This window comes from Pelobates fuscus, chromosome 1, assembly GCF_036172605.1.
Source record: "Pelobates fuscus isolate aPelFus1 chromosome 1, aPelFus1.pri, whole genome shotgun sequence".
In the NCBI taxonomy this organism is placed as follows: domain Eukaryota; kingdom Metazoa; phylum Chordata; class Amphibia; order Anura; family Pelobatidae; genus Pelobates; species Pelobates fuscus.
The window spans coordinates 251,322,082-251,334,720 of record NC_086317.1 but is presented as its reverse complement, the minus strand read 5'-3'; the positions used below and the strand labels follow the sequence as shown (position 1 = coordinate 251,334,720).

General features: G+C 40.5%; 1 protein-coding gene across 2 annotated transcripts in view; it reads left to right on the top strand.

Annotated features, from left to right (window-relative positions):
* Positions 1-12,639, top strand: part of LOC134612042 (cell cycle control protein 50B-like) — a 40,582-nt gene that overhangs the window by 14,882 nt on the left and 13,061 nt on the right. For both annotated transcript variants that reach the window (XM_063456425.1, XM_063456426.1), the window contains exons 3-6: positions 2,848-2,964; positions 4,046-4,153; positions 7,279-7,369; positions 10,854-10,997. In XM_063456425.1, coding sequence (XP_063312495.1) covers positions 2,848-2,964; positions 4,046-4,153; positions 7,279-7,369; positions 10,854-10,997 — 460 coding nt within the window. The remainder of the gene's footprint in view (positions 1-2,847; positions 2,965-4,045; positions 4,154-7,278; positions 7,370-10,853; positions 10,998-12,639) is intronic.

Genomic DNA, 12,639 nt, shown 5'->3' with positions numbered 1-12,639 from the left:
TAAATCCCCATGATTTCCATATGTAGTACTTAGTTAATCCTCTTGTTTTACCTATGTTATCTTGTTTTGTTTTAGTTTGTATACCCAGCCCAAGTACAGTTCTGTCCAGTCATGCCCATGTTATGTTCATGTTTTCCTCATGTCTTGTGTATATGTTCTGGGTTTAGCTTACTATCCTTCTCTGGTTCTGGGTTCTCCTAGTTTTGTCTTGTTTTCATGTTTGGTGTCTATCTCTAGTCTTGCCTTGTTTCTAGTACTGGATACAATCTTGCTGCAGAGCCTCCCTATTAAGCTCCTGGGAGGTCTGCTTAATTTCCATGTTCCTGGTATCCGCTGAAGCTGATTCAGGGTCTTTGTATGTGGCTGCACAAATGCTGGTGCACAACACCAGGGGGCGTGCGGTTACCCTGCAGCAGACCCTGCTAATCCACCTCCATGCTGTGACTCCTACTCTGAACATCAGGCATACTGGGTCCCGGTCCTGCACTGCCGCCCGGACAGTGTCTGGGTCCCGGGCATCGGACCGCCACCCTGATACTAATTTGGCTCTCTAGCTGGGAAGCACAGTAGGGAAGGGGTTGGTACCATGGAAAATAGTACCCTTTTAGGGGAAGGTGGTGGCAGGGAATCCTGAACCAGTTCATAGTGACCGGGTAGTCCGTTACAGTGTATTTGTTAGAAAAGTGTAATTGTGTCAAAATTAGAATCTGGGTACAGCTGCACAAAAACAGAAAAGTTACTGTTAAGATTTTTTTTTGCAGTCTCTTATATTTAGATAAACTCACAATGGTGTTTTTTTTTTTTTTTATTACTTTACTGCTCCACAATTGCCTTCCATCTTATTTTTGCCATTATCTGTACTAATTGAAAAATAACCAGACAGAATGGTATGTCTCTTCCCATCAATTATTTAAAGCCTCCACGTACCACCAACTGGTAAGGGCTGGACACTAGGTACTCTCCCTTCGATATTCTAGTTGGGGCTGCCACCTACTAGGTCCCTCCCCACAGAAATTTATTTTTGGAGCCCCCACCTGCTGCCAATGTGTGGGGCCAGGGGAAAGGACATTGGGTTATACCTCCTGAAAATTATTAGGGCCCCCACCTGCTGCAAATGTAGGGTGGCTTGTTAGGTCACCCTCCATAGGATGGGGCCTTTTCTAGCAACTGGACAGAAATGGCTGCCCAGTTACTAGATTTAAAAGGACACTATAGTCACCAGAACAACTACAGCTTAATGTAGTTTTTCTTGTGTCTACATTAAAAAGCCTGCATAGACAGGCAGTAAACGTAAAAGGGTCACTCCAGGCAGCCCTTTTTACTCACCTGGTTCCAGCACCGGGAGCCTCGTGAAGCCGCGCCCCCTATTTTGTCAAAATGACAAAATAGGCGGGCGCGAGTAGGGAGCAATCAGACGCTTCCATTCGGAAGCGTCATTGCTCCCTTGTGTGCATGCGTGGCTTTGCCGCACATGTGCACATAATTCATAAAGCGGCCGCGAGCTGAGCTGACTGACAGCTCAACTTGCTGTCTTTGGCCGCCCCCTCTCCTCTATTAATACGTCTGATGTGTAAATGGCCTTTTTAGGGCCATACATGATAGAAAGTCCCTCTGGTGGCCATGTAAGTGACGGTCACTGGAGGTGTTCCTATCAATCAATGTAAACACTGTATTTTCTATGAAAATACAGTGTTTACATTAGATTGCCTGCAGGGAGCTATAAATCTCACCTGAACAACTACATTAAGCTGTAGTTGTTCAGGTGACTATAGTGTCCCTTTAACACATTCGTAGACATGCCTCCACCTTCCACAGGGTTTAAAATCTCCATTACAGTTATATGCTATTTATTTTTACTTTTTAACGTAGCAACTGGCTAGAAAGCTCTGGAAAGCCGCCACACAACCCTCGTACCACCCAGGATTTTAACCTATGCGTCTGCTGGCTGATAGTGATGCAACCAGGCCTGGATCCATTATTGGTACCTGGATTTGAAGCAGTCTATACAGATTTCAGCTGTCTGGCATCATATGGTCCGGGTTGAAACCCAGGCCTGAGTTGCAAAACTGGACATTGATAAATAGCATGAACAATGTCCAAATTTTCAGTCCAACAGGGTTATTCATCAACGTAAGAATTAAAATTGAATTTCAAATGTATGGTCAAAATAGCTGAATTGGAGAAATTGTATTTTATTTCCATGTAGTGCCAAGAAAATTAGAATTTTAGGCAACAATATCTGCATTAAAAAAATTCTCAAATGTAGCTATTTTTTTATCTCTACTATTTTGGCCTCAATTTTGCAGTTTGATATTTTTGCAATTTTGAGCTATGGTGACCTCTCCAGAACCTCATGATGGCATTCATTTTTACATAATATACTATTTATTTTGGTTTCTGTTATAACACGTAAACAATAAAAATATTTTACTTTTACTTTCTGATTCAACAATTTTTGCTCAGATTTTGCAGTTTCGCTTACAATTTACTATTAGGTGGTGTGGTGAAAACACTGTTTTATCATCTGGCTTGCCACCCTAAATGATAGTCATACTTTCAGATGGTCACTGGCACATTTTGATCATAACCCATGATATGGTTTAAAAAAAAAAAAAACACAAACCACATCCATTGCTATGGGGATATGCAGAAATGTAAGATTGAGTCTGAAACACATGGTCTGTCTGCTCATTTATGTGTTAAGCTGGGAACTCTGGGATGGTTGTGGAAATAATGACTTAGTTAGTATGTGTTTCCAAAGTCCAACTAGAGATATGCAGGTGATGCACAATACCTACCTGATGTATCTGTTTTAGATATTCATTAGTTTCTTTATGTTCTTTATAGTTTGATTACACTGGAGTGCAACCTGGAGACAGATGTTCTGACTGTTTTAATGTTACGTATAATGCAACAGTTCCGTGCCCATGCAATTTCACCTTTAACCTAACAGACACATTTCAGGTAATTATCAGATACTAATCTAACTTCATAAATGTCTGTCCTATTACCTCCTTTTAAGGGGTAAGATTTTAGTTACTTTTGATGTATATTACCAATTTAAGTTAATATACATAGGGGTTGCAAGTCTGAACAAATACCATGGACTTCAACAAAACTAGATAACCCCTTGGAATTCATCCAAACTGGATAGTTAAAGGATTATTATAGCATAGTTTCGAACAACCTATTAAGGTCTATAGCAATAAGGTTTTAAACTTACAATTTTTCCATTGCTGTGCCAGTCTCGCAGCAGCCAGCCCCATCGCAATCTTGATGATCTCTGTGAATCAAATGCTTGGCTGTGCTAAACCGTATCTCCTTAAAGAGATGCACTGAACTAGGAAGCACCTCTAGTGACTGAGTAATTGCCACTAGAGGTGTTGCTAGACAGCAACGTAAATACTGAATTTTCTCTATACAAGCTATAGGCACCAGAACCAGTATATTGAGCTGCAGTGGTTCTGGTGACTATAGTGTCCCTTTAAACTTATTGTTCATTTGCAGTTCTAGTTCCATTACCTTACAATTTGCGTCAATAAATCACCCTAGTGTCACCTGAATCACTTCAGACCCATTTTCTTCCCTCCTAACTCCAGAATCCCCATCATTTCCATGTTCTTCGATCAAACACTATAGCCCCAAACCTATATACTACTCCATCACACTTCTACCACTGTAATTAAACATATAGAGCTTCCCTCGCATGAATACAGCCCCATCACAGTTGTGCACCTTCCAGATATTCCTGCATGCATAATTCAGGGATTCTGCCCACATAGCTCTGATGTTCAATTGTTCTTTATTACAATTGGTTGTGTAAAATTAGCTGGCTAGTGGTCATTTCACTAGGGATACTAGCCCATGTGGTAAGGGTGAACCCTGACATCTAGGTTTTTCTTGTTAAGAAGTTAGTGTGATATGAAAAAAACACTTTAATGCTCTTTCATCTATGCAAAATGTTCTGGTAAGCATGCAATGTTCTCAACATTTTGAATACTTTGGTTGTGTTTTTAATTTTTTTGTAATTTTTTTTTTTTTTTAGGGGCCTGTTTTCATGTATTATGAGCTATCTAATTTCTTTCAAAATCACTACCGTTATATGATCTCTAGGGATGACAAGCAATTAAGTGGATACATTAACAGTATTCAGGTATGCTACTCTATGGTAATACTGTTTTAAGTTAACCGACTCTCTCTTTAATGTATTTTAACTACCAGCTACTCTACTTTTTTCTACTCTATTATTTTTACCATTGGAAATTCTTTCTCCAATTTGTTACTCAGACCCTCAATACTACTACATTATTATTTCATCATTACATTACCTTATTATACCATTCCATATACCTAATGTTACACCATATATTCATGTGTAGGATAAATAAGGATTATAAATAGAGATGGAGCAGCACCAAGAGGAACATGGCATTGATCTTGGTGAAAAGTTCTTATATTAATATTTATTTATAAAATGAGTGGATAGCTTCGGAATAGGAGTTATTTTCACAATTATGTGCACCTAAAACATGAATGCGGTGGGTAAAGGTTGATGGAATAAAAATGTGTTGACAGCAGGGTCTGACCCACATGGTGAGCCGAGGTATGAACCTGAAGCTCTTTTGGCCTAGGCTGCATATCAATCCACTTAAACACAGCCTATTCATGCAATGCAATTCAAATAGGAACAACTGTAGTATAGTTGCAGGTTGAGTGCTGTTTCGAAGTCTTCATTTTTGAGTGCTTAGCTAGAAGGCAATAGCCCTAGAACGATATGGCAGTACTCTCCCCTTGAAGAATTGTGTCCAACTATGTATTAGACTAGTGCCATGTTTTAATCACTCCAGGGCAGTAGGAGTTATCACAGGCCTTAAAGATTCTGCTTCTACTTTTTTGGAAGTGAGAATTCATCCATGCAGCACTCTGAGGATGACTGCACAATAAGGCCACCACCTTTGAAGGGACTAAAACAGTCACTTCCTCACTTTTGCCAGGATACACTTTGACTCTGGATTAAAGGAACACTATAGTCACTAAAACAAGTTTAGCTTAATGGAGCAGTTTCGGTGTATAGATCATGACTCTGGAGTCACACTGCTCAATTATTTCCCATTTATGAGTTTAATCACCTATTTCTGCTTATGCAGCCTCTGTAACACCTCCCCTGGCTGTGACTGACCCAGCCTGCATGAAAACTAAAATTGTTTCATTTTCAGTTAGATAGTAATATACTACAAAAGTTTTTATGCTCCGTATTTTGAACTTTAATCACACACGAGGCTTCTGCAGGGTCTAGCAAGCTATTAACCGAGCAAGAGATAAGAAATTCTAAATTGAACAGAATTTACAATAAAAAAAAAGTGTAAACATTAGATGACTCTTTACATGAAGTGTTTTGTTAGGCTGTGTAAGTCACATGCAAGAGGTGTGGCTAGGGCTGCATAAACAAAGTGCTTTAACTCCTAAATAGCAAAGAATTGAGCAGTAGGACTACAGGAGCAGGATCTATACACCAAGACTGCTTTATTAAGCCAAAGTTGTTTTGGTGACTATAGTGTTCCTTTAACTAATAACCAATTTTCTTCCGAAGATTTATTGAATCATAGGATTCTTCTCTTTCTTTAATGCAAAGCACAGACATGAATACAAAATATCAGACCCCTAATTATGAGTGTACCCCAAACTACCCTTATTGTGCTGGGTGTTATCCCTCACCTTACATTCTAATCCAGTGTTTCAGCCTCAGACAGAGCTGTAGCTCTGGTAGAGAGCCTCTTGTGTTTTGCTCTTGAAGTGTTCCTTTAAAGACCACTGTTTAGATACATCAGATGCATGTTTGTCACCACTATCTTGGATCACCTAGGAGAGCACGTATTGTGTAAGGTAACAATTTCTACAGAGTTGGCAATCAAAGGGTTAGGAAGGTTTTATAGAACAATCTTTAGCTTTTCTAAACATCTATTTGGAATAATAAAAGACATCACAGGACATCCTATCTCTATAGCAAGAAACCACTTGCCTCATTGCGTAGGTAATCTTATACATGACCTAGAGGTCTACAGGGACTGGTGGTGGCAGCTGAATAGCAACATCAAGCAGGATATAAATAGAATGCAAAGATCCAAAGTCCTCCACAACTGATTGAGATCCTAGGCAGGATCTAGTAAAAATAATTTATTATTATTAGTATTTATATAGCGCAAACTAATTCCGCAGCGCGGATGGGATTTTACAATATTATTATAAAAGGGGGTGGGGATTGACAATACATGAGAGCATTACACAGTGACACAGGAACAATAGGTAGATAAGGACCCTGCCCAAACAAAGTGGAAAAGTAGCATTAGAGAGAGTGGAGTATGACTCTTTAGGAGAGCAAGAGACAGACTTGGGTAAGTATAGATAAGTTACTCTGGGAGTCCATAAGCATTTCTGAACAGATGTGTTTTGAGGGACTTCTTAAACAATTGAAGACTAAGGGAGAGTCTGACGGGGGTAGGCAGGCAGTTCCAAAAGAAGGGAGCCACCCGCGAGAAGTCCTGCAAGGGCGAGTTAGCAGTAAGGGTGCAAGCAGCGGATAGGAGAAGGTCACCGGCAGAGCGGTGAGACCAAGATGGGGCATATCTATGAATCTGGAAAGAAATGTAAGGGGGGCTAGAGTTGGTTAGAGCTTTATAGGTAAGGGTTAGTATTTTTAATTGACACCTATATGACACAGGAAGCCAGTGTAAGGATCGACAGAGGTGCGAGGTATGGGAGGAACGACGGGTGAGAAAGATCTTATGGTACTTGTGATTCCCAATTGTCTGCACACCGTTTTACACTTTTTTTTTTTCCACTCGCAAGTCTATCTTCTTGTGTTTGGTTGTGAGCAAAGGGCAACTCAAGGCAGGTCTGCACATTGGGAGAGGACTCTTGAAGTTGTCATATAGGACATCAATAAGCAATCTACTTGCGTAGTCATAACATTCTTTGCTAACTATGGTCAAGAAAGTGCACACAGTTCATTATCCTCTGTCCGTTGTCTTATTCAGTAAAACGACCTAATCACTAATTATGTTCACAGCAGACCATAATATGATCTTGGTGGGCAAATGTCATGCATTAGAAACTCCCAGACAAGAACCAGGCAGACTTCACTCACATAGTCCAGAACAGGAGCTGCCAGTAGGCAAAAGGACCATTTAGCTTGCAGAGCTGCAGACATGTGCTTCCAAGCTCTATTTATTAGTTTCCTTAATAAATGGTAAAAATCTAATATAATTTTTTTTTTTTTAGAGCCCTGCTAATGACTGTTATCCATATCAGTATGACAAAAGTAATGTACCATATGCTCCATGCGGTGCTATTGCTAACAGCATGTTTAATGGTAAGTAACTTTCTGTATTTACTTTGAACGAAGGTAGAATTAATCAGTCCAATGACCTTTTAAAATGTCTCCCCTTTCATCACCTCTACTCTACTCTCCTCCCAAGATCAAGACACACAAATTCTATAAAATAGGCTTAATATCAAGCAGAAACTGTACCTGAGTTAGATGCTCAAAAAGTAAAGGTAACACTTAAACAACACAATGTAACTCCAAGTCAATCACACTTCTGTGAAATCAAACTGTCCACTTAGGAAACAACACTGAGTGACAATCAATTTCACATGCTGTTGTGCAAATGGGATAGACAACAGGTGGAAATTATAGGCAATTAGCAAGACACCCCCAATAAAGGAGTGGTTCTGCAGGTGGTGACCACAGACCACTTCTCAGTTCCTATGCTTCCTGGCTGATGTTTTGGTCACTTTTGAATGCTGGCAGTGCTTTCACTCTAGTGGTAGCATGAGTCGGAGTCTACAACCCACACAAGTGGCTCAGGTAGTGCAGCTCATCCAGGATGGCACATCAATGCAAGCTGTGGCAAGATGGTTTGCTGTGTCTGTCAGCGTAGTGTCCAGAGCATGGATGCACTACCAGGATACAGGCCAGTACATCAGGAGACGTGGAGGAGGCCGTAGGAGGGCAACAACCCAGCAGCAGGACCGCTACCTCCACCTTTGTGCAAGGAGGAACAGGAGGAGCACTGCCAGAGCCCTGCAAAATGACCTCCAGCAGGCCACAAATGTGCATGTGTCTGCTCAAACTGTCAGAAACAGACTCTATGAGGGCCTGACGTCCACAGGTGGGGGTTATGCTTACAGCCCAACACCGTGCAGGACCTTTGGCATTTGCCAGAGAACACCAAGATTGGCAAATTCGCCCACTGCCAAACCGGTCATGCTGGAGGATGTTGCAGGCAGCAGAACATTCTCCACGGCGTCTCCAGACTCTGTCACATGTGCTCAGTGTGAACCTGCTTTCATCTGTGAAGAGTACAGGGCGCCAGTGGCGAATTTGCCAAACATCCTGCATGGTGTTGGGCTGTAAGCACAACCCCCACCTGTGGACGTCGGGCCCTCATACCACCCTCATGGAGTTTGTTTCCGTTTGAGCAGACACGATGACATTTGTGGCCTGCTGGAGGTCATTTTGCAGGGCTCTGGCAGTGCTCCTCCTGTTCCTCCTTGCACAAAGGTGGAGGTAGCGGTCCTGCTGCTGTGTTGTTGCCCTCCTACGGCCACCTCCACGTCTCCTGATGTACTGGCCTGTCTCCTGGTAGTGCCTCCATGCTCTGGACACTACGCTGACAGACACAGCAAACCATCTTGCCACAGCTCGCATTGATGTGCCATCCTGGATGAGCTGCACTACCTGAGCCACTTGTGTGGGTTGTAGACTCCGTCTCATGCTACCACTAGAGTGAAAACACCGCCAGCATTCAAAAGTGAACAAAACATCAGCCAGGAAGCATAGGAACTGAGAAGTGGTCTGTGGTCACCACCTGCAGAACCACTCCTTTATTGGGGGTGTCTTGCTAATTGCCTATAATTTCCACCTGTTGTCTATCCCATTTGCACAACAGCATGTGAAATTGATTTGTCACTCAGTGTTTCCTAAGTGGACAGTTTGATTTCACAGAAGTGTGATTGACTTGGAGCTACATTGTGTTGTGTACGTGTTCCCTTTATTTTTTTGAGCAGTGTAGTTTCCACTATAGGACATCCTATTGCCTGGAATGGGTCCACTCTTACAGAGCAACTTCTACAGTGGATCTCCGCAGCTAGTCTCTGGACATATACAGGGTTATTCATTTGAGTGAGAATTGATGGGGATTCAAAGTTAATGGGACACTATAGGCACCCAGAGCAATTCTCAATGAAAGTGGTCTGGGTGCAGTGTTACCTTAACCCTGCAATGTAAAACATTGCAGTTTACGATAAATTGCAGCGTTAAGACTGCCTCTAGTGGCTGACTACTAGAGAGCCACTAGAGGCACTTCCTACAGTTCTACAGAGTTTGACTCCGTTAAACTATGCTGGACGTCCTCACACTTTGCATTAGGACATCCAGCGTGTTGATAAAAAAACATTTAGACAATTCTTCCTATTGTCAGGAATATATGGGGATCCAACACGCGGAGTGTAATGGAATAGTAACGTATACCGGATTTTAGAATGGCCGGGCTAACTTCACGAAGTCAGAGTAATCAGAATCAAGCCGAGGTCAGGGATGCCAGAAATCAGGAACAACGAGAGTACAAGAGCCGAGTCAAAGGAATACAGAAGGTAGAATAGTCAAACAATGCCCCCAAATGTACGAATTTTAACGTTTTGGCGGGACATGATGTCATTAATGTCATGATGTTGGCGTGTCATAAAAAGTGGAGGGATTTTCACGTCTGGTGCGAAAGCTGCTAGAAACAAGAGGAGAGCTACTGGGAATGTCCCCAATCACCTGCTGGATGGTGTCCGCTTGTGGCAGAGCCTGTGCCAACACACAAGGTACCCTGACACCTATGGGGGAACGCCTAATGTGCATTAGGTTTCCTCCATTTACTGATGCTGGCAGAAGAGAGCCAGACCCAGAGCCAAGTGTTTAAAGCAGTGGTTCCCAAACCAGTCCTCATGGTCTACCAACAATCCAGAATTTATGTATTTACTTGTTTTTATTCCAATGGGGATAGTGACAAAACCTGGACTGTTGATGGGTATTGAGGACTAGTTTCCGAAAAACTGCTTTAAAGAGTTTTATTTAATCTTTTACATCACTAGGGGGTTAGGGGCTTTGAAATTTGAATTCACTTAGAATTTCTGATAATTATCACTTTAGTGAATAACTTACGGGGTGACTGAATATTTTTTTTTTTTTGTGCTTCAAAAATACTCTAATGTACAAAAGTTTGGAAAAAAATATATATTTTGACTATAATCCAGTGACAAAACAAACTCCCCTCTGCACCCTGATCCACTTACTGTTAGATCATCAGTTGTAATGATCTCTGTCCAACCAAATGCTTCTCCTAAAGAAGCATTGCAGGTTTACTGTGTAAGTACAAAAATTACCCACGCGTGTGTGTGTGTGTGTGTGTATGTATGTATGTATGTACAGTTGCAAGAAAAAGTATGTGAACCCTTTGGAATGATATGGATTTCTGCACCAATTGGTCATAAAATGTGATCTGATCATCATCGAAGTCACAACAATAGACAATCACATGTTTACATGGTGTGTTCAATAAAAACATGGCGACCTTTCATTCTTTGTGTGTTATTAGTTCAAGCAGACTGTGATTGTCTATTGTTGTGACTTAGGTGAGGATCAGATCACATTTTATGACCAATTGGTGCAGAAATCCATATCATTCCAAAGGTTTCACATACCTTTTCTTGCAAGTGTATGTATAAATATATTGTGTATATTAAAGAACATCATTTTAAGTAATTCTTGTTTTACTCCAACTTCTCTTTCTTTGCTTTAATCACAGATGTTTTCAAACTGTATTACAATGACAATGGAAGCTACAGTGAAGTCCCATTAACTAAAACCGGTATCGCCTGGTGGACAGATTACAATATAAAGTTTCGCAATCCAATACAAGGGAACGAAAGCTTAAGTGCTATTTTCAATGGTAATGTACATAGGTATTATGATTTGCATGTACACTGATATCAACGGAACACACTGACATGCATGTGAGTACACAAAGTTTAGAGGCACTATAAACCCCTATAACGGCTCACCCTTCTGACACTGTTTTTTGAATCAGGATGTGGATGAGAGACCTTGTAAAATTATAGATTAACAGGAGGTTATAAATGTGTTCAATCTCAAATCTAAAAAGATATACTTAGGCTGACTTCTGTATTTTATATATCATTATTTTGCCTACTTTTACATAATCCATTACCAAAGTAATCTAGTTTAATCACGTTATCCTGCAATTCAGAGGTGTCATGATGCCATACTTTGCTCTAACCAGTAGGTGTCACTAGTTATTTTCCTTCACCTCAAGTTTACCAGAAAATATGCCAACAATTCTTGTCATGATTAATGCATTACTAGGTGAAGACTGTTTAAGTATTATTCAAATAACTTACTGTATGATGAACCCAATCTATCTTACAATGCGTACAGCAATTAATGGACATGGAGGATCTAAATATGCCATTAAAATGGAACAATAAAAATGCATGGAATTTAATTCATGCATAATGTATTTATTGCACCCCACTTACTAAGATGCCAAATTAGAACAAAGAAAAAACTTAACTTTTTTATTATTATGTCAATTAAAAATATATATACATGCAATTCCTGGATTACAAACTGCTAAAAAAAATTGTAAAACTTTCAAAGGAGTCAAGTCACATCAAAGTAATAAGGAGATGCTATAAGAAATTTAAATAGGGATATGGCTGTAGTCTCCATATTGCCCTAAACAATCTGTGAGTATATTGATGTGTTAAAGATTATTATTCTTATAAGCCAAGGCAGTAGTAATCGCACAGGCAAGAGATGTTAAATAGACAGGTAGGTACCCCTTTAAGGTAGAAATTGAATGTAAAGCAATGAATATAATTTTAAGAGACTCTGCTGTGAACTAAGTAAATGTATTTAAGATACAATTTATTCTAGTCCTAAGGATAGATAACGTTGCTTAGAAAGTTGGCAACTGTCTGCATTGACAAGATATGACATTGCAATATGTAAGGCATAGGGCACTCAGCACATGAATTCACAACTCCTGTCTAAATGAGAAACTACTGATAGCCCAATGTAACATTTATTCATTACTGGCCTTTATAGAGCGCCCACATATTCCGCAGCGCTGTACAATTGGCAAAGACCACACAATAGGAACAGACCGATACAACAGGTAGAGAGCCCTTCCCGTGAGCTTACAATCTAAAGGTTAAACTGTGGATATGAGAGCAGAGGGATTTGTATTATGATGGCAGAGGGAGTTAATAGTATAACTGCAGCAGCTGATAGCATGTGAAGGGAATGAGGAGGTGATTGGCTGTGGTTCTAAGCAGCTGGAAGTGCATGTTATATAACATTTAATGTAGAGATTTGAATGAATGTAACAAAGTCAAAAAGAAAACCGGAGGCAAAACAAAAAAATGTAAACACCACATAGTTTATAACACCGTATATAAAGCTACCCTGGGTACTAAAAACCTGTTACAAAAGGCAATTATAAATATCCCTACTGATGCATCAGAGCTACAGCCCAGACTCTGTGCCTTCAAGGGCATCTACCGTATATA